Below are 21,957 nucleotides of genomic sequence, written 5' to 3'. Positions count from 1 at the left end.
ATAATCAATCTTTCATCTCTGGAGGAAAGGCTGCTACAAATCTTACTGTAGGTGAAAAGTTGAAGAATTTGATTAGTTGGTCTCATCCCAGTTCCCATTTTCCCACATTGAACGGTTTGGCACAAGGCACAGCCTTTTGTAAGGGGAGGCTCACATTTGAAATAGCAGGGGAAATTTCTGTTAATAATCAAAGTATCCTGACAGCAGTAAGTGTGCTAGCTTAGACATGTCATTCCTGTAACTCACTTGCTCTGTTGATTTTGTAGTGACAGAAATATAGTCTTCTCCAGGCCATGCAAATTGTTCAAGTAGAATGATATTTTTTATTATCCTGGCTATTATTTGTTTTAAGAATACAGGAATATCAGAGTACTCTTTGAGGAAAGTCTGTTTAGACCAGTTCTCTGTTTCCAAGGGAAGCAGGTCTTCAAGAAGCTTCCAGGGAAGGCATGAAAATAACATGTTGCCTGTCCTCAGCTGGTAGCTTTAGAAGTATGTTGCTTTTAACATTCACATGATTATCATGCATTTATTTGTCTTTTCTTGTACGGACAACAGTCTAATGGCCTGAGCACTGTTTCTCTTTTCTGGATGATTTCTGTTTTTTTATTATATTGAAAAAGCTACCTTGGTTTTCATTCTTTGAATTTCCAAGATGTTGGAATGGTGAGCGATATGTTTCCCCTGTTAAAGGTTTCATGAATAATGTTGCTAAGCCAAAAGCAAAAGGTTGGCAGGACCAGAAAAGCTACCTCCTTAAGATTCATTGTTTTCTTGTTCTTGTATGCTTTCAAATCATGATAGAGTCAAATGGTGACTCTATCATGAGGTTTTCTTGGTAACAGTGTTCAGAGAGAGATGGTGGAGGCGGAGAGAATGCGGTTTGCTCAAGGTCATTCAGTAGGTTTATATGGCTGAGTGGGGATTCAAACCCTGGTCCCCAGAGTTATAGTCCAACACAGAAATTGCTACACTACTCTGGCTCTCTTTTCTTGTTCTACTACCCACTTTCTTTCTAACTTTTACTATTTCTCTCTACTGTCCTTCTCACTCACTGAGCTGTCAGGGAAGGAATACATTACTCTGATCCTAAGGGCAGTGAATGATAGTAATTTTGATACAGGGCCCATGAGAATGATGCTATTGGATGTTCCAAATGAATGAGGCACACACGCTGGATATGTGTTTAACTGAAAGTCAAGACTTTATCACATGAGACAGGCAAACCAGCACCACTGATCTGTCACTTTTGGTGATGGTTCCTATCATATGATGCCATGTGCATCCCTCTGCTAGTCTCCCTCCCTCCCATCCTTAGCTACTGCGTATCAGGGAAGAGCATTTTCAAGCAAGTTTTCTTTCACTGAAGTTTGATCAGGAATCAGCATGAATTGTAACACAATTGTTAGGAAATATACCTAAACATATACCCTTGCTTGGGGTTTACTGACATGGAAAATATTATAATATTTTATCTAGATGCTACACAACAAGCTAGCTTTTTGTATTCCAGGGACTAAGTCTTAACTGGATTGAAAAGTATCTACAATTTGCAGTGAGTGTGTTTTATACCTCATTTTAAAGAAATACATCTAATCAAGTTTCTTTAATATTTATGCATATAGATGCAATGCTATACTTACATTTTAGTATGTGAACACTTACTGGAAACTCATTTATTCTATCTTGCAATGACAGGCTGTTTTAAAGCACAATTTGGAATCTTTGTTGGAATACAGTGAAATAATCTTCAATGTAAACTAGTGCACTCTGCTATGATCATTTCTCTTTATGTCATACTGGGCAATAACATTCTGAAATATTACTTTTCTGGTGGGAATGATTACTTAAGAAAACACACAAAACATGATTGAAGAGGGTGAGAAATGAGCCCAAACAAAAGAAGCATAAATTCTTTCAAGTGAGATAGAGTTGATTTTGTGAAATTGGAGGAAAGAAATTGAATAAGGAAGGGGGAGACTGTCTGCCCTGGAATTGTTGAATGTGCTTGAAATTGATAATCCTGACCTGTTCTTTGCATCGACAGATGTTTCCTTGTTACGGCTGGAAAGCCATGTGGATTCAACATTTCAGATAGGTCTAGTATTTGCTTATGTTATCTGATGTTTATATGTGACCTTCTGTGATTTTATTTTGAATGTGCAGACATAAAAATGCACTTGAACAAAAAGACATCTGCCAGCTTGCTGCCTTTGCTATATAGTTCCCATTTTAGCAATACTGTCAAGTTTTTAACTTTATGAGTTGACTTTCCACTGCAGCCTTTTCTCTGGATATAGCTTGTGTTATAGTCATGTGGGAATGGGGAGGGAGAGGCTAGATTTCAGTCTATTTTTAAAAGATCCAAAATATACAGTTTGAATAATAAATGTATACAGTTGTGACAAACCAATGAAGAGTTTCAAATAGACAATTTCATGACATACCCCCCAAAATGATAAAATGCAATAGCTTCTCTCAACATCCCACAGAGAAAGGGAGGGAGAGCGAGAGAAAGAAAGGAAGGAAGAGGGTTAAAAGGGAAAGGACAGACCACCAAACATCCTAATGAGGGAAGTATGAAATTTTTTTGAAGTGATCATAGACTATCCTGTTTTTTATTTCTTAACCATTTTAAAACCTAGAACATGCTGACGATATGTACAAACTTTCTCAGAGATAGTCTAAGATATATCAGTGTATGAAAGAAACAAACCAGAAAAAAGTAAAGTGTTAAAAGTTCCAATTGTTGGGTTTTCTGTTCTGCAGCACATTTAAATTTCTTAAGGATCCCCCTATAAAACAGAAATCCATTTAAAGCCCCATAAAATGTTCATAGTGTTAACTTGTGGGAAATCAGTCTTTGGAAAGGGAGTGCATTTTACGCTTCTTCAATTAGTTCAGCCTTGTTTTAACATTTGAAGAATAAGCAAAAACTCAAGATAGAAGCCTCAGCAGGCTACGGGTCTTTGTTCGCTTAGCCTCGCCTTTTCTCTCAGTGTAAAATGGAAAATAAATCCCATTTTGAAATTAAAAGTAGCCCAGAGAAATGTACGTATCAAACCATTAATAAACGGTTGCTGTAGTATGACTTTCAAAAATTTTAACAATTTAGAGCCTGTCAAGATAGTACCTTTATCCCAAGAGCTTCCACAGCAAACAGGACATTTCCTGTAAACGCAGAAAAAATCGCTGCAAATAGAAAAAACGCAAGATTTGCAGCTGCCAGAATATCCCGGTTCTGAGTCGGAAATCCGCACCTTCCAATGCCTGTCTGTTCCTGTAATTGTAAATCATAGGATTTTTAACCTTGGTTTCTTCATGAGTTTCAAATGTCTGTTCCTGATTGGTCAGTTCCGGCAGCCATCTTGGGGGTTTCAAAATTCCAGAACAAAGCAGGGTGTGTGGACTATGGAGTCAGACATCACGGACCAACAGGTCTGTGTGCGGACCTGCTTGCAGGTCCCGGGTTTTTTTTTTGCCCCTAATTAAAGTGTGTGATTTGGTGCTGCCTGGAACCGCCCTCAGTTAATAAACAATGTTATTGCATCTGTATTGTGCTTAAACCTGGTCCAAAATTGCAGATTTTATTATTTTCATTGTCTTTGATACACACTTTTTCCAAATGCACAGAAACTTCAAGCATTTTAAAGAAAAAAAGATATAATGGAAAGAAGAGGAGAAAGGGGAGAAATAGAAATAGAAAATGCACTTGACATATAGAAAGAAATACCAGTACATAACAATAGAAAAATGACTTCTGACTTTTGGTGGTTATAATATAATCTAACCTCACCCTTTAAAAATTACTTCTTACATTTCTGATAACCCAATATTGCTAAGTCCAAACCCTCACATTTTCAAGTCTGTTTGGAGAAAGTCTATCAAAGGTTCCAATTCTTTTAAAATGTCGCTAATGATTTCTCTCTAATAAAAGCAGAGAGTTTATCCATTTCTGTAAAATCATTCAGTTTTAACATGCAATCCTCTATTGTTGGTAATGTTGGGTTCTTTGTCAAGAACAAACCTGCTCCTGTAGTCAGATATTGTGCTAGTCTTCCACCTGTCCTTTCCTTCTGTTCTTCCATAAATCTCACAAAATAATAATTATTAAGATCTACATTTACGTTAACTTTATCATACCATAAATATCCATGCTATCCATAGCTCAGGTTGTGCACTTCTGATCCAGTTTCATATCTGGTAAAACCAACTCTCCCTCTTATAAGACTTTATATTTTGGGGGCCATCTACACAGGAACCTTCATTGATTATCTTGACATAGTTAATTGCACTGAAAACCATAGCTGATGTGGTCTACCTAATGCAATTTTCTGAATTGGCTCCCTGAACAATCCCATAACAAGCCTAAAAATCAAGACAAGACATTTTGTTGTTGATGTGCTATATCATACATCTTCCACTTTTTACAAAACTCTACATATTTCTAAATATTTTAAATCTGATTTCTCTTGTATTTTTCTTCTCTTTTCTTGTCTATGAACATTTTGTGTGCAGGCTTAGATCCTGAGCTGTATCTTTCTGTGCTGTGTCAAATTTAGCCTGGACAGTTTGAATTCCACACTAATTGCCTGTACCTCCTATCTTCTGGAGAGGCTGTTTTCAGGCTCACTTTTAAAGGCACATTTGGTGGGGAGAAGGGAGAAGGCCTCCTCAATGGCTGCCCAGGTTATTTGAAAAAGGCATAGTTTGTTTTGGGGTGTTAGGTAATATCAATTTGATAATTTGTAGCTCTATTTCTTAGAGAAAAACTCAGTCTTCCCTTTGGTTTTTTATGAATGGTCTCATTACTCCTTGCCAAGGGAGATTAGGGAAGCCCCCTCACTCATGCCTTTTAGGAAGCAGCTGAAGACCTGGATTTGGGACCAAGCCTTTGGCCCATCCTAGGATATGGGTTGATATGCCCTGATGGATTCTTTGGATTAATATGAAGTTGAACACGGACTGGCTCTGACTTTTGGCTCAATTCTACTGCCCCTGCTGTAACAGTCACACAGTTTTTATTGTTTTAATTGGATTTGGATATCGGATTTTAATTGTGTTTTACAACTGTTTGGTTTTACTACATTTTGTATAATACATTGTGTAAGATTGCTTTGGGTCCCCCCTGGGGGAGAAAAGCGGTATATAAATAAATAAATAAATAAAATATTACAAAATACATAAGGATGTGGGTGAACTGAAATTCCCAAAATCATAGAATCATAGAATTGGAAAAGACCTCGTGGGCCATCCAGTCCAACCCCCTGCCAAGAAGCAGGAAAATCACATTCAAAATTGTGGCTCAATCACCCACAACCCCCACTCAGGTGGATCAGTCTACCCACAAAACCCTCCAGTCTGTTTTGTTATTCCTGGGGTTTCTGTGTGTGAAGTTTGGTCCTGATCGGTCATTGGTGGGCTTCAGGGTGCTCTCTAGGTGCAGGGTGAGCTACAATTCCCATGTAGGTAGATGAGTTCGCCAAACCCCTCCAGTATGTTCTGTTAGTCACCAGGGCTCAGTGTGTCAAGTTTGGTCCAGGTCCGTCATCAGGGTGCTCTTAGATTGCAGATGAACTATACACCCCAGTACCTACAAGTCCTATAAATCAAGGGGAATTCCTCCCACACCTTTCCAGTATTTCTCATTGGTCATGGGGGTTCTGCATGCCAAATGTAGTCCAGGTCCATTATCGAAGGGTGTCACAGTGCTCTGTCTGGATGCAAGGTAAACTACAACTTCCATCCTGTTGAATCAGTCTCCCAACCCCCTCCAGTCTGTTCTGTTGCTGATCAATTCCTCCCTGTTTGCTGTGTGCCCTAGGAAAGGTAGGAAAGGGTTAAGGGAGAGGCAGTGGGCATAGCCATGCAAATTCCACACCAATGGAGAACCCTGGGATGCCTGCCTGTGGTGGAGGAAATGATCCCCGAATGAAAGCATTCTTTGGGTGGTGGGCAGTAGTGTTTGGGGAGGACATTGGCAGCTTTTGGGCTACATGTTCATGGTGCTCGCTTTAACCTGCAGTGTTAGTGATGGAAGGACCATTGGTGTCTCCTGAGTGCTGGGAGTTGTAGCTGTTTGTGGAGGCAGGAGGCTGTCTGTGTAAATGGACACCTGTGTCACACACACACCTACAGATTTTCACTTTTATTATGTGTATAGATTTGTGGATCTGATTTCTGTCACTCAAGAAGAAACTATGTGCTGAATGTGTACTGATGTTGCAGAACTTCTCAGAAAACAAGAAAAAAGGAAGTATTATCGAAATGCTGGCCATACCACTTGAACTGAAGATGAGCTATTAGTTGAGTGGACACTTAGCCAGTCTTCAATACACAAACATATACTCAAGCTTGGGGCCAGGGGTGGTTTCTTGAATTGCCTGCCCTTCTAAGTTCACCCTACCCCCAGATACCATTCAGGGCCCTATTTAATGACATGATTTGCCTTGAGAGTTTTCTTTGAAACAGAGAAATAGGCATTGCCTGCAGGCAGGGTTTATGTGGAATAGGCGGAAAATATCACAACACCTACATTTGAGTGTTTTGATCTCCTGGAAATGTCTAGTTTAATATTTGATCAGGAGAATGATTTTACAGTGTCAGATTTCTGATCTTCAGGTAGTTCCTCTAGCCCAGTTCCTTATATATCTCTTTGAAATGTGATGTGTCTAGTTAAAGTTGATTTTGCTCCTTTTTCCCCCTCCAATTTTTCAGGGAGACCATCTGGGTACATCTCCAGCTAATCAGAAAAAGGTGAGCTTGCAAAGAAAAATGCATACATAAGTGCCACTTTGGTCAATATCTTTCTGGCTGCCATAAATGTCCATGTCTATTTTCTCCAGTTTGGGAAAGAGCACTTTCAGTTTCACTTATTACCTTTGTTTAAGGAAATTTAAGATCAATGTGTTGTCGAAGGCTTTCATGGCCAGAATCACAGGGTTGTTGTATGTCTTTCGGGCTGTGTGGCCATGTTCCAGAAGCATTCTCTCCTGACGTTTCGCCCACATCTATGGCAGGCATACCTCACAACCTCTGAGGATGCCTGCCATAGATGTGGGCGAAACGTCAGGAGAGAATGCTTCTGGAACATGGCCACACAGCCCGAAAGACATACAACAACCCTGAAATTTAAGATCGTTTTAACAGTCTCAGTGTATAAACAAATACTAAACAAGTTTAAAACTGAGCCAGGTGAAGATGCCCTTAAAAAGGGGTGAATGATGATGATGGGGCCATCAACTATGCTGTAGTGGGTTGCTACTTTGAAGGATGAAATAAGTATTTTGTCCATTCAAACACTCAAGTAATTGTAGTAAAGATATGATAATGAAGTGTAGATAAAGCAGTATTGGCCAGGTATATAGAAAACAGCTTCAAAAGTAATCACTATTACATGTATTCATTTGAGCAAAGAAAGCCTAATTAATTTTATAAATATGCTAGCGTATATACCCGGTATTGCCCAAGTTTGCATTTTCTTTGTGGCTCTTCCTTTTCTTCCTCCCTCCCTTTTTGCCTGTCCCTATCTCTCTTTTTTCTGTTCTTCCATTTCCTTTTTCCCTTTCTTTCCCTCATATACCTCCCTCCCTCCCTCTTTCTTTCTTTCTTTCTTTCTTTCTTTCTTTCTTTCTTTCTTTCTTTCTTTCTTTTTCTTTCCCCTTCCCTGCCCTTCTTTTTCTTTTTTCATTTCTGTCTCCCTTCTTTTCTCTTCTTTCCTTTTATTTTATTTTATTTCCCTCATACTGCCCTCTGCAGGTTGCATCTGAGTACTACATAATCTTTATTTTACTTTGGGGACCCTCACCCCCAAATGGGATGGATTTTGTTGTAAAAACCCTGCAATTTTTACATTGGCTAATGAAGGCATGTGTGCCAGGTTTGATCCAGATCCATCAAGCCATGTAGGAGCATTTGCAGATCAAACAAACAAACATACATGTATACTTACTTTGATAGATCGCTTGATTGATAGAAAGATAGCCAGACTCAATTGCTGCTAGAAAACTCTTTTTTTCTGACAATCTGTAACAATACAATTTGTGTCATAATTAGTGAACCACTTTTCATTAGCGATGCAAAATGCCAAGAAACCTTGAAACCATAGAAAGGGGCAAGGTCCCCCCTTCTCCATTTTTCCTCAGTTCAGAAAGAAATGAAAAAAGGCAATATTATCTCTCCTTTACAGAGTGAAAATCATTTTGTTACTTTAGGAGAAGAAATGGCAGGAGATGGGGAGGGCCACCTCCTGTCCATGCTCTCCCTCTTGTCTGGCTCGGCACAAACACATAGCCCTCATCCTGGCCCAACTACATGGTGCATCTTCCCTTTCACTATCTTGCCCTGTATTTCCTTTTGGGAAAGAATTCATGACCTTGCCATGCCAGTTCTACTGAAAAAAAAAATCTCCTGTAGTGTTATCATTCTTTTCTTCCTTCTCCTCAAGAGTAAGACAATGACTCTGAAGAACGTTTTGTAGCGTTGCCATTCTAAGCAGTGAAAGGAGGAGGATAATGGAAGTAATACAGGTGTGGCATAAACGACCCGAAAGCACCATGAGGATTTCTGCAGTAACTGAGCTTGTAATGATATGCTTGAGGAAGGGGAATTTAAAAATATTTGTAATTTTTCTAATTTGCAAGTATAGGCAGTCCCCGAGTTACAAACATCTGTCTTACAAATGATTTATAGTTAAATGTGTTGCTGAAGTTACAAACAGGGATGAGACAACAGGAAATGAGAGAAATCTACTCCTCGGAAGGGAAATTCACTCCTGAAAGAGTTATCATGGGGAAAAGGTATCTCCGCTAAAGCTTCATCACCAATCCTTGTTTCCACAACAAGCCAGTTTTTAAAAAATCAATTTCTCACAGGGACAAAAAGTGAAGTGAAATCTTCTGACCAGGAGCACAGACAGCAAAACAAATACCACAGGGGTATTAACCCTTCCCTGTGCTATCCAAAACTAAAAGATACATATTTTGGCTGGAGTTTTACTTTAAAAATGTGCCAGTTCCAACTTACAAATAAATTCAACTTAAGAACAAAGTTACAGAACCTAATTTGTTGGTAACTTGGGGACTGCTTGTACATTGAAGCACCTGCTGCCCCAGCCCCATGAATGTGGATGATCCTACACTGGAGTTCTCTATATGAGCTTCCAAGTACGGAACCAGGGTGAAAACATTCTGTATGCATCCAGACCATTTCTGTGTATCTTGTCCTTTTTAAAAACTTTACCTGGATAGACAGATAAGGGAACTATGTGACCACAAAGTTAGCCTGAACTAGTTTCAACTGGTCCATGAGGCAATACATCCAGGATGACTTCACTCAGTTCTGCAAGTTGAAGGATAGGCACGCACAGTAGAATTTTAAGACATTTTCTTTTCTGTGTTTGCTGAGGGGTATATAAGGCCCATGTGCATCCAATAAATCTGTCTCTTGCTGTATAGTCTGAGTGAGTTCTGCTTATTTTGATCAAAAGTTCTGTGTTGCATTTTTTTCTTTTCTGAGTAGATTCAGAGTTTCTTTTTATAGCTCTGTTCCTTACTCATGATGCAGGATACTGTGTAGCTCCATGACTCTCCCTCTTCGCAGCAGCAGCTGTCAGTCCCTTTAGGGTCGGTCCCTTCAGTAGGGGGGCAAAGCTGTGACTATTTACTGAGTGAAGTGGGCATAGAGATGGGGAGATTATGATGACCAGGCAACATCATAGAGTCCCAGTCATCCCTCCCTCAGGGCAGTATTTCAGAGAGTGTTTCTGCCACTATAGAAAAAGCCTTCTCCTTCACACATACATAAAATGTGCCTTTTCTAACAGTGGAAATCAGAGAAAGGACTGTCAAACAATCATTATGCATGTAGGCAAGATAACATGGGAAGAAATGGGCCTTCAGGTATTCAAGATGGTAGTCCTTGGGGGCTTTCAAGAAAAACACTCACAATTTGAATTGAACTTGGAAACCTATAAGCAGCCTGTATCCTTTCAAACCAATGGTGGCTCCACCAAGGCACACCAGGAAGAATTATGGACCCAAGATATCTCAAAACCAGTGTCTTCCTAGATTTGGGTGTTGGGGGTCTACACAGGGAAGAGAAATAGTTGGGAAATAAGCCACCTTTCACAGTCACTTTGTTTTGTTTCTGTGGTGGAAAGTAAAAAAAAGAGAGCATCAAATGGCTTTTTCCTGTAACCACAGTTGAGATGTTACTCTATTCCTAAACAACTTTTCTTGTTAGGAATAAATATACTGAGAAGGCACCAGAAAAGAGATTTGGTAAACTGTTAATCAGCAGTCCTGAGGCCACCCATAAAGCAATGAAAAGTAAATTCTAGGACAGCCGACTGTGTTTCCTGAAGACAGATTTGTTTAACAGAGATGCAAATCTCTTATAGCTCGAGTTAAAATGAAGCGGGACCTGAAGAGGAAGGCCGCCACTGAATTGTGATCTAATATTGATATGATGATGATAACAACTATTCATTAAGTGCCTGAAGATGCTTGGTACTGTGCTGTATAAAGCATTTTAAAAGACAAAGACTACCTACAAGCCTACAGTCATCAGTTATTTGACATAATATCAGTTGGGACATAATGTTCACTTTTTTGGAATTGGATGGAAAGATCCATTAGCAATTGCCTTTCATTTCTGCATCCTTTGGCTACAAAAGGTCATTATTTAGAATGTGTTATTTAGAATTTAAAGTTCTTATGGCAATACAGCACACAGAAATATTTATGTATTATATACCCATACAGATACACACCCATGAAAGTCATAATGAAATCCAAATGTATGTTCATTATTAGTGAGAGACTTACTGACTCCCCTCTTCAAAATAGACCTTTCCTTAATATGTCGGTCTCCATGGAGGTTTCTCTTCTGCCAGCCATTTCTGCTGCCTTATTATGCCGTTTAGGAGCCCCTGATGGTGCAGTAGGTTAAACCTCTGAGTTGCTGAACTTGCTGATCAAAAGGTCAGCGATTCAAATCCAGGGAGCGGGATGAGCTCCCGCTGTTATCCCCAGCTTATGCCAATCTAGCAGTTTGAAAACATGCAAATACCCTTATTATTCCATTTGCCTATCCCAGCTTTTGCTGTATCTATCTGGGTGAGAGCCATGTCAATTTTAGACTCCAGGAAAATCTGATCTCTAAATATTATACACAGCTCATAAATTAGTTTCAGGGACTATTTCCTTTAATAATAATAAAATCAAAAACTTTATTTCTGCCCCGCCACCATCTCCCAAAAGGGACCTGGGGTGGCTTACAGAGCATGCGTAATGTAACAATACATGCGGTGCAATAAAATAAAATACGTCAATACCAAAAGTAAGAACATAATTTACATCATCATTATATAAAATAATAATGCAATAAAACCTAGAGAGACAGGTTAATAATTAATTTGAGATGGGTTAACCTGTCTCTCTAGATTTAGAAAATCACACTTGTGAATTCGGAAACAAAGATAATTTTGTAATCTGTATTTTAATGTGATACACAGTTGTACCGTAATATATGTTAAAATTTCCCTAGTAATCCTTAGGGACCCCATAATTTCTGTTGGTGTAAATAAATGCTTAGTGAGAATCAGTTTGCCACATTATTCGTGTGCCATAAATTTGTGTTGTTGTTGTTGTTGATGATGATGTTGTTGTTGTTGTTTTTGTTGTTGTTGTTGTAAGAAGTGAATACCCATGTGCATGTGTATGCACATGCCTCTATCTTTTGCCTCTTACAAAGTCAGGGTGGCTCAGGGCCTCCACAGTTCAGAGCACCAAGATGTGAGATGCTCCATTTTTCATAAGAGTGGCCCACCTCTTGGTAGAAACTTTAAACTTTTGATCAAAGCATTTAAAAGTGTCATTTTTGAAGTCCACAACTCCCAGAATTATGATAGCTAGGGGACTCTAGGAGATGCAGAACAAAAATGCTTTTCCAAGCTCCGCTCTTGACTGTGCCAAAGAATATAGAATTCTATGAATTTTGTGGAAATAAACTAGTGTGTGTGTGTGTGTGTGTGTGTGTGTGTGTGTGTGTGTGCGTGTAAAAAAGACAAAGGGAGAGAGAGAGAGAGAGATGTGGTTTGACCAGCATTTAACTGGTGTTTTTCTGGAAGCTGCATATAAAGCCAGATCTGCTGAGTGCTTGTTCCATGGTTTATCTCCACCTTCCATTTCTGTAAATAAAGCAGTAGATGGATTAATGCCATCACGCAAAGCTGAAGTGCTAGACACATGCAAATGATTATTTCTCTTAAGCTGACAGACAGGTCCACTCCAAAATGTTGAGTCATCTGAAGTCACTTGAGTGCAGTTTGCAAAATTGTTTGACGTTGCTATGGAAATTTCATCATTTTCCTCCAATGTTGTGCAATGTGGTTTGTGAAATCCCATGTTTGCTTTCATTTATTCTACTTTCCAGCTGATGAAATTGTTTCAAGAGAGCTGGTGGGTGTGGATAGGGGGATGTTCAGTCTGTTTCCCTTACATTGAGAAAAATCTCCAAAGAGGAGTGCAACAGCCAGTCCCTAAACAATCTGATTCTCTCTTGTCAGTTAAAAATGTTCCTAGGTGTGGGAGAGGTAAAGCTTGGGGTTGAATCAGTGGTCTCCAGTAAACATTTTTTGTCTGTTGTTGCCACCCACAGAGAGACAGTGGTGCAAGAATGGAATAGTACAGCTGTCTGTCTGTGGTGTTTCGCCATCACGCAAGTCAGCTTTTTCCTTTTATTGCAGAATGGAGAAGCCCTTCCCATTGCTGGTGTGGCTCTGATCATCTGAGATGCTGACATTCTTCCAAGCTGACCTTTACATAACATTTGCTTTGGCAACACTGCAGGCCAGGATATTATTTTGCTTGTATCAAGGTTGCAATTAGACTTATTTCTTTCTGTTTTATTTTACGCTTGGAAAAAAACAAACAGCTGGGAGCATTAACTCATTCAAGTTCTAAATGTTAGCTTTAGGGTAATATTCTCAAGATATGATATTCACACAAAGAGATGCATATGTATGATGGCTTCCCTAAAAGGAGGCCATGCGAGATGGATTCTCTGGTGTGCTTTCTTGCTAGTAAAAATTCTTTTTTAGCCTTTATGATGAAACTTTTGCAAGCAGTTGTTTGAAGAACTGAATGCACATTAGATTATGTGTTCTTCCAACTTAAGCATGCCTCTTGTTCAGGGATAGGAGGTGTGTGAACTTCTAGATGTTGATTTTCAGTTTCCACTACACCTAGTTGTTGGATCTGCTGCCTTGGGATGATGGGAGCTTCTCTTAATATCTGGAGGGTTCCATAATCTTCATTCCTGGGCTAGTTGAATGAAATATACCGAGTTCCGTAGAACTCCCAGGGCCCTTCCAGACAGGGCCCTAAACGCATGAGCTCGTGTGCTTTTACCAGAAACATCCAAACGACGCCTCCAGTAAAATCAAATTAATTTCAGACAAAGCAGGAAAATCCTGGTAAGACCCAGATTTTTGATAAGATCTGGTTCTTTCCAAGTGTGTGCCCAGTGTGGATTGGGCCTTGGGACTGTGTTACGCAATCCCTGGACCCAATCCACACAGCCCTCTCTGTTTTTTTGGGCTCTACGGCCGCCCAAACCGGGTTTTTAAAAACCCGTTTTGGTGCGGCCTGTCTTACTGTCTGGAAGAATCCCGAGAAACACCAAAATGCCTGTAGAGCCAAATGTTCCTCCACCCTGATGAGACCTTTACTTCATGCCAAAGCTTATGTGGCCACATTTACAGTAGAGTCTCACTTATCCAACACTCGCTTATCCAACGTTCTGGATTATCCAACGCACTTTTGGAGTCAATGTTTTCAATATATCGTGATTTTTTGGTGCTAAATTCATAAATACAGTAATTACTACATAGATTACTGCATATTGAACTACTTTTTCTGCCAAATTTGTTGTCTAACATGATGTTTTGGTGCTTCATTTGTAAAATCATAACCTAATTTGATGTTTAATAGGCTTTTCCTTAATGCGTCCTTATTATCCAACATATTCGCTTATCCAACATTCTGCCGGCCCGTTTATGTTGGATAAGTGAGACTCTACTGTACTTGTATTTGCCTCCCCCCCCCCCCCCCCCCCCCACACACACAATGAAATGTAGGTTGCACAATTCTTGTTTTGGTTGTCAGGAACTTTGTCAGGCAGTGTTTACAGGAATTGGGATAAACAATAATATGAGATGTTGGGAAGCAGTATCACAAATTCAGCAATCCTAGCTATTAAGAACTACCTTAAGCATCCTTAGGCAGACATCCATCCCTTTATGAAAGGGTGAAGGGACAAAAGGAAGACCTCCACATGTTTTCTCTTGGATTATTAATGATTTTCTTATTTTTGAGACACAAAGACTCACCTAAAAGTACTTTTGTTCTGAGATAGATAGATATTATAACTGTTTCACACAGCTTGTCATTGTGAGCACATTGGTAAAATATATACTAGGTGAAAGGGCCACATGCAGATAAAGCCAAATTGTGGCCAATGAAGGGGTTTTAGTGGATTTTTAAAGTTCACTTCAACCAAGAAATTTTGTTTTTCTTCTTTGACAAATCTATAAAATACCACTTGTACACAATAGATCTCCAGGCAATGTACATAAAATTTTAGAAAAATGAATGTAGTGATAAAATTACAAATAAGAGACATACAATGATTTAGCCTTGAGACAAATAAATCAATTCCCTATGTTACATTAACATTTAAAATACTTTGGTGAACAAAAGCAATAATGTCATCAATTGGATCTCTTTAGGAGATCAAGCTGGAGTACCGTCCCACCACAGAGATTTGCATGAGTCAACAGAATGAACATATTTATATTTTCTATAGATTTTGTATGGCTAACTACTGGCATTACTACATAAGAAGTACAAGTTACAACCGTTTGTGACACACACTGAAGAAGGGACAACAAAGCTCACAGATATGAGTACAGTCCAAGTCAGAAGTAGTCCATTTCCACTTCAGTATCCTACGAATGTTACCTCTAGCTTGCTAATCTTGTGGTTTACTTGTCTCCTGTTCTGCTTAGTTCTGAACTATATGGAAGTTTCAGAATCTTCAGATTTTGCTAGAAAATCCACTGTGCTTCAAGGACTTCTTAGCAGCCATTTTTTTACTGCTGTCTGAGCATTTTTAAAGAAACCTGGCTTTCTCCGATTCAAGGAATTGACGTGGTTGTAGCATTTCTGCAAGAGTGAAGCTGAACAGACCCTTTTTGTTTGAAAAACATCCGATTCACCTCGAGCTTGCAGCTGTAGATAAAAGCCAACACTTTTATGGTTTACTTTTTCAATCCAGGTTCAGCAACATGAATGTTAAGGCTGCTTTTATAAGTTTATTCCCCCACCGATGCAGCACAAGCCGTTTTAATGAGAAAAGCACAGCATATGCCAAAGTTCTAGGGGTGCTAATGATGCTGCCACAGTAATGTACAGCATAGATTGCACATATGGAAATGTGTAAGCCCATAAACATTTTCTGGTGCTGGAGAGGTTATACAACCAGATTGTTTTCATCGGACATGTTTAAAATCTGTCCTGCAAGTTTTAGATAAATTAATACATGTGAGATAGGTTGGCTTAGCATTAGAGTATGGACACTGGTTCTTTATCTTCAGTTGCACATACAGCAAGTACTTCCAGACTTCAGATTTCTGAACTTCCCATAAAATATCTGTCTTGTTGTCTAAGGCTTTCATGGCTGGAATCACAGGGTTGTTGTGTGTTTTCCGGGATGTATGGCCACGTTCCAGAAGTATTCTCTCCTGACGTTTCGCCCACATCTATGGCAGGCATCCTCAGAGGTTGTGAGGTATATGGGAAAACTAAGAAAGGAAGGTTTATATATCTGTGGAAAGTCCAGGGTGAGAGAAGAACTCTTGTCAGTTGGAGGCCAATGTGAACGTTGTAATTAATCACCTTAATTAGCATTGAATAGCTTCATCTCCTGGCTTCTTCCTGCCTGGGGGAATCCTTTGTTCAGAGTTGTTAGCTACCCCTGATTGATTCATGTCTGGAACTCCTCTGTTTTTAGAGTGTTGTTCCTTATTTATTGTTCTGATTTTTTAGTTTTTTAATACTGGTAGCCAGATTTTGTTCATTTTCATGGTTTCCTCCTTTCTGTTGAAATTGTCCACATGCTTGTGGATTTCAATGGCTTCTCTATGTAGTCTAACATGATAGTTGTTGGAGTGGTCGAGCATTTCTGTGTTCTCAAATAATGTAACTCAACCAGAGAAATCAGCCATAGCAGAGCACTTGATAAACCAACCTGGACGCAGTATATTATTTGAAAACACAGAAATGCTTGACCACTCCAACAATTATCATGTCAGACTACACAGAGAAATAGCTTCAACTTTTATAGATCTTGGGGACTCACTCTTTATTACAGGAAACATAAATGCTTTTCTACTGACTTGTGGCCCATCCTCATGCTTTCCAGTAGTCTGTTAAAACAGTTGGTCTCACCCTGGACACTCACACAGTCTTTGTAAGACACCAGATATCAGGGATTATTGATAGATAGGGGAAGGAATAAATAAATAAAGATGGACATTAATCCATTGATGTGCTAAAGTAAGCAGGTCATGCAGGTCTCTTATCCAGACATGGTGACTGTATAAACAATTACATGTCAGTTCTTTCTCCAGCTTCTGGATGCATACTTTTCTTGCTTTCTTAATTAATGAAAGGGTAAATAGTGATGGCATAAAATAAGCAACTGGAAATTAGACCACCCATGTGAATATAGGATGGTGCAGGAAGTACCTGTTTCAAGATAGTTTATAGGTTATTGTAAACTGTTACTGTGCTGTTCTGAACTATTCACACTAGAACACAAACAATGCAGAAAGCAGCTTTATATCTAGACATTCATGTAGCTTTCACCCCAATTTTCTGATAGAAATATTCTTTATTTATTTAGACCAGTGGTTCCCAAACTTATTTGGCCTACCACCCCCTTTCCAGAAAAAATATTACTCAGTGCCCCCTGGAAATTATTAATTTTTATTTTAATAGCAATTAAACAGAAAGATATATGCATTAATGTTTCTACCTTTTTCGTAAAATATAGTAAAGAAAGGTGTAAATTAGAAACATTGAAGTTTGAAATTATGAAACTATTTTTTGAACTCAGAATAGAAATGTAGTACAGTTATTCATCGCCCCCAAATGCACCTGTGGCCATCTCCGCCCCCCTGGATCGCTGCAGCGCCCACCAGGGGGCGGTAGCGCCCACTTTGGGAATCACTGGTTTAGACATTGGTGCCCTTATTTTGATTTTGTTATGTGGATCTGGACAGAATTTAAATGTTATCTCAAAATTGTTAGGGCTTAGTCTCTATCAGCTTCAGTTATCTATTTGTTAGAAAAATGGAATAGTGACCTATTCTGAAGGTTAACTGTCTACTAAATTTTCAGGAAAACAGTAGGCTGTGTATCTAACATGAATAAAATGAGTTTCATATTAACTTACTTTCTGCTTTTTAAACCACTTTATACATGGACTTCACCAGATGGTCAACACCGAAGTCAGACTGACTACATCTTTTGCAGCCAAAGATGGTGGACATCCATACAATTGGTGAAAACAAGACCTGGAACTGACTATAGTTCAGATCATGACTTCTTATTGCACAATTTCGGATCCGACTAAAGAGATTAGGGCAAAGACACAGACCAGTTAGATATGATCTCACAAATATTGCTAGTGAATATGCAGTGGAGGTGAAGAATAGATTCAAGGTACTAGATTTGATAAATAGAATCCCAGAAGAACTATGGACAGAAATTCACAACATTGTTCAGGAGGCGGCAACAAAGTATGTCCCAAAGGGAGAAAAAAAAACCAAGGAGGCAAGATGGTTGTCTGCTGAGAAACTGGAAGTAGCCCAAGAAAATAAAGCTTGACTGCTCACTGGAGGGAAGGATATTAGAAACAAAGATGAAGTACGCTGGCCACATAGAGAAGACAGGAAAGCTTGGAGAAGAGAATGATGTTGGGGAAAATGGAAGTAAAAAGGATGAGGGGCCGACCAAGGGCAAGATGAATGGATGGTATTTGTGAAGTGACAGGCTTGATCTTGAAGGAGCTGGGGGTGGCCACAGCTAACAGGGAGCTCTGGGATGGGCTGGTCCATGAGGTCATGAAGAGTTGGAAGTGACTGAATGAATAAACAACAACAAGAATCTATTTAATTTTTATTTCTGCAATGCTTTTGGCATGAAATCAAGCAATCAATTTAATGGTATTGAGAATAACTAATTGAAAATTGATTTGTGCAATAATGAACCAGATATACAAAATATTGAGCACATGATACTCAAACTGCCATGTTGATACAAATCTTGGATCTTTAAAATTCTCCATAATCCAAAATAGTGGGCAAGAAATAAAACCAAACAAAATGGATGCTTCTTATTTTTTCTGCCTTGAAAATTAGCTTATTCAAGTATTAAAAATCTTACTCAAATAGACACATGCCAGGGTTAGTCTTCTGTATTTATTCTTTTCCATTGTGTGTGTATTTTTTTTTAAAAAAAAATGTAAGCTATCTTCTGAGCCTGGTGTTTTCCTGCAAATAAGACAAAAACTGAGTAAATAAATAATAGTAATCCTCTGGGCCTAGGTGCCAAAATAAGGCTTCAAAAACTATTGCCAGCATCCCTTGTGGTTTTGCTTGTGCAACCTGATCTTTAAACCAGCAGATTAATAACACTGGAATCTTTGTACCTACAGCAATTCTTAACAGCTGTTGGAAGTCTCTGTGTCATTTCTAGCTTCTGGGGGAGGGGAAATCATATTCCATGCTGGCACATTTGCCATTGCAGCATCTTAAGCATCTTACATCGGATGCTTTTCTTACAGAGAGAGATCTTGGTATGTGAAAACCCATTTGCGGCTGGTCCTCAAAAGAAGCGTGTTCCTCCCTGTAGGGTACAACTTCTCTATATTTGCTCTCCTGTTTTGAATGTATTTTAAATCAATATTATGGACTTATGCCAAGAGCTTCTTTCCATGGGCACAAGTCTTCATGATTGGGATGCCCCCTCCATGTTTGGGGCATCTCTTCCTCACCTCTTCACCGCAGTTCAGCCAGTGGAAGAGAACATGGAGAGGCTGCTATGAGATGAATGGAGCAAGGCAGTATGGTACAGGCAATTCAGTTCCATTTACTTTACCTTATGAAAATGCACCCAAACCAATGAAAAGGAGAAGACATTCTTAAACCGAATTTCAGCAGATCCCATGCTAAGCAGCATAGAACCATTGCTGTTAGTGAGTGCCAGATTCTTCAAACAGTTTCTTGTTTTCCCTTTGGAATGTGCAAAGGTTCCTGTGGTTTTCTCTTTTCTAGGCTGAAAGAAATCGATCTACCGTTTTCTTACCTCACCTAAACAGTAATTCTCTCCTCTCTCTCTCTCTCGCTCTCTCTCGCTCTCTCTCTCTCCCCTCTCCCCTGGTAGCTAACAATATCTGTTGCCTCAGTCCAACAGCTCCACATGTGTAAAATTTCCACATGCAGACATATGCTGTGGCAGCACAATGCAGTTCCCATACAGAATAGCAACACTGTGCAACACAGGTCAATGACTGGGTGCCATTGCACAATGCACAACACATGATGCCCAGTCACAATACAAACAATAGGGTGTACAGCCATAGGGCATAATTACAATGCAAGATATTACATGTGCAACTGGAATACATAATCACATTGCAAAGTATAAGATGCACACCCACAATACACAATGTGCAATTTGCAAAGACAACACACAGAGGAATATGCTGTCTATGCAACTCTGTTTTGACTTATAAGACAGCCCAAACAACAACAATTTTTTTTGTCTTTGTTTTTAGGCATGTTCCAGGGGTTGTTTGAGGTGCTGATTTAGAACATTGTATTGGATAGATTGCATCAGCTCTAGCTTCTTACATATACCTCACAACCTCTGAGGATGCCTGCCATACATGTGGGCGAAACGTCAGGAGAGAATACTTCTAGAACATGGCCATACAGCCCGGAAAACATACAACAAGCCTCTTTTTACATATGGTTATCATGGTTTTCTATGGACGAGCAGATGGTGACTAGTAGATGATATATGTTCTGTATCTCAAAAACTAGAGCTGATGGGGGAAACCAGCAGGTCAAATATACGTGAAATCAGGGTTAGCAATTGAGGCACCAAAATGTGTGTTGGCCAGTGTATTAGGTCTGTTATGCAATGGTGACTTTTTGGTCTTGCATACATAGTGTGGCTTCTTTGTGCAGATTTCCCTTAAGTGAATTCTGTCCTATATTTGGTTCCTTGGTATTATTAGTCCTGGCTGCTGGATAACTGAGGTCTGTGTTGATTTTGCAGTTTTATTATTTTATAGATGCTTTTTCATATGAGCTCACAAAGAAGTTAGTTTGACAGGGATTTGCCCTCTCCAACAGTTTGTTGTTTTTATACAGTTGCAGTCAGATAAGTGCATACATCTTGAATGGCTGAAGTAGATTTGTCTGCCTTTGCCTCCTCATAGCAGCTTACTTTTCCAGTTCCCTCAAAGATGTTACTTGTAAGATCAGGGGACATCGCTGAATTAAGCGAGGCCTGATATGGAGGAAAGATTCCTTCTTATGGAAGCAGCTTCTATGAGTAGAGGGTTTTGACCTATGGAAGGCAGATGGTTAATCTTCCTGTTGTTGTTGTCATCATCATTGTCATCACGGTGAGCAATTGCATCACAACTACTATTAGTGTTGTCCTTATTGAAATAAAAATGTCATCATAAAAAAGTGTCAAAGCACCAACAAATAGTATTATATTGTTTCAATTCAGGGGCTATATAGGCAGTTCAGATGCCATAATTCAGATTATTGAGTGTTTAATCTTGTTATGATTTTAAAAGTTTCATTTTTAATAGTGTTCAAACATTTAATTACTTGTTTAATTTACATTAGAACTAACATATTGGAAAGAAATAAGGCATTTGGCCATAAAACTGTAATTGCTTCCAACTCCCTGCTTGATGCTCATTTGAGCCGTGTGTTTTTGTGTAAGACATTCAATCATGCATGTCTCTTCCAGGCATATGCTGACAGACCAAGCAGATCTTTCCTGAATGTGAGCTGTAATTTTCGCACATTGTTTCCTGCCATCTTTTTCATTGTTTCATTGTCATTTAAGTTGATGTTTTTGTTGTTTATTTATTTGGCTTAAGGCCTGATTTTCTCCAAAAACTGACCCTTAAGCAGCTCACAGTTAAAAGAGAGTACAGTTAAAAATGGAAAAAAGCACAAAATAGACAAGAAATGTTAGAGCACCATAAAACACATTATAATATGCTATCTGCTGTTGTTTGGTTACAATCATACTTACTATAGGTTTGCAAAAATCAATAAAATGTATGACATTTATTTGTGCTGTGACTTCATTGTGATATCTTTCATAATTTTGGTCTAAAACCAACAACAATAATGTTAAGGATTTCCAAAACTAATTCTAAGTGTAATGTTTTAATTGTATGCTGGTTCTTTCCCCTGCCCTATTTTTAGTCTTGTAGCATTTCTTATTGAATGAGTGTGCTTTGGCTTTGAGTGGGGGCTCATCCATCCACTATTCAGCTGGAAGATTAAAGGCTCATTCCAGTTGTGAGTTCCAGCTAGAGCAGATCCACTGAATAATTGGATTTGCATGAGGGCTGACCTACCATTTTGCAGTTGAACCCATGGATCTGCTCTTGTTAAGACTAGCAATTGGATTTAGCTCCTAGGTTTCTAAAGTGAAGTAATTTCAAACTGGATATAGCAGATCCTTGCAATAGGATGCTATGGGGATATTGTGTTTATCCTATAAAGATATTTAGGTAATACCAAGATGATTTCAATATCAGAATATAAGGAGACTAGGATGTTCTTGTCAT

The 21,957-nt window shown here is 39.0% G+C and overlaps 1 protein-coding gene across 1 annotated transcript in view; it reads left to right on the top strand.

The window, feature by feature from the left end:
* The window catches only part of b3gntl1 (UDP-GlcNAc:betaGal beta-1,3-N-acetylglucosaminyltransferase like 1), a 233,686-nt gene that overhangs the window by 192,951 nt on the left and 18,778 nt on the right, over nucleotides 1-21,957 (top strand). Inside the window, exon 10 of the mRNA XM_062969378.1 lies at nucleotides 6,718-6,756. Coding sequence (XP_062825448.1) covers nucleotides 6,718-6,756 — 39 coding nt within the window. The remainder of the gene's footprint in view (nucleotides 1-6,717; nucleotides 6,757-21,957) is intronic.

The sequence above is a fragment of the Anolis carolinensis genome, chromosome 2 (assembly GCF_035594765.1).
Source record: "Anolis carolinensis isolate JA03-04 chromosome 2, rAnoCar3.1.pri, whole genome shotgun sequence".
Classification (NCBI taxonomy): Eukaryota; Metazoa; Chordata; class Lepidosauria; order Squamata; family Dactyloidae; genus Anolis; species Anolis carolinensis.
This window is presented reverse-complemented; position numbering and strand designations above follow the sequence as displayed.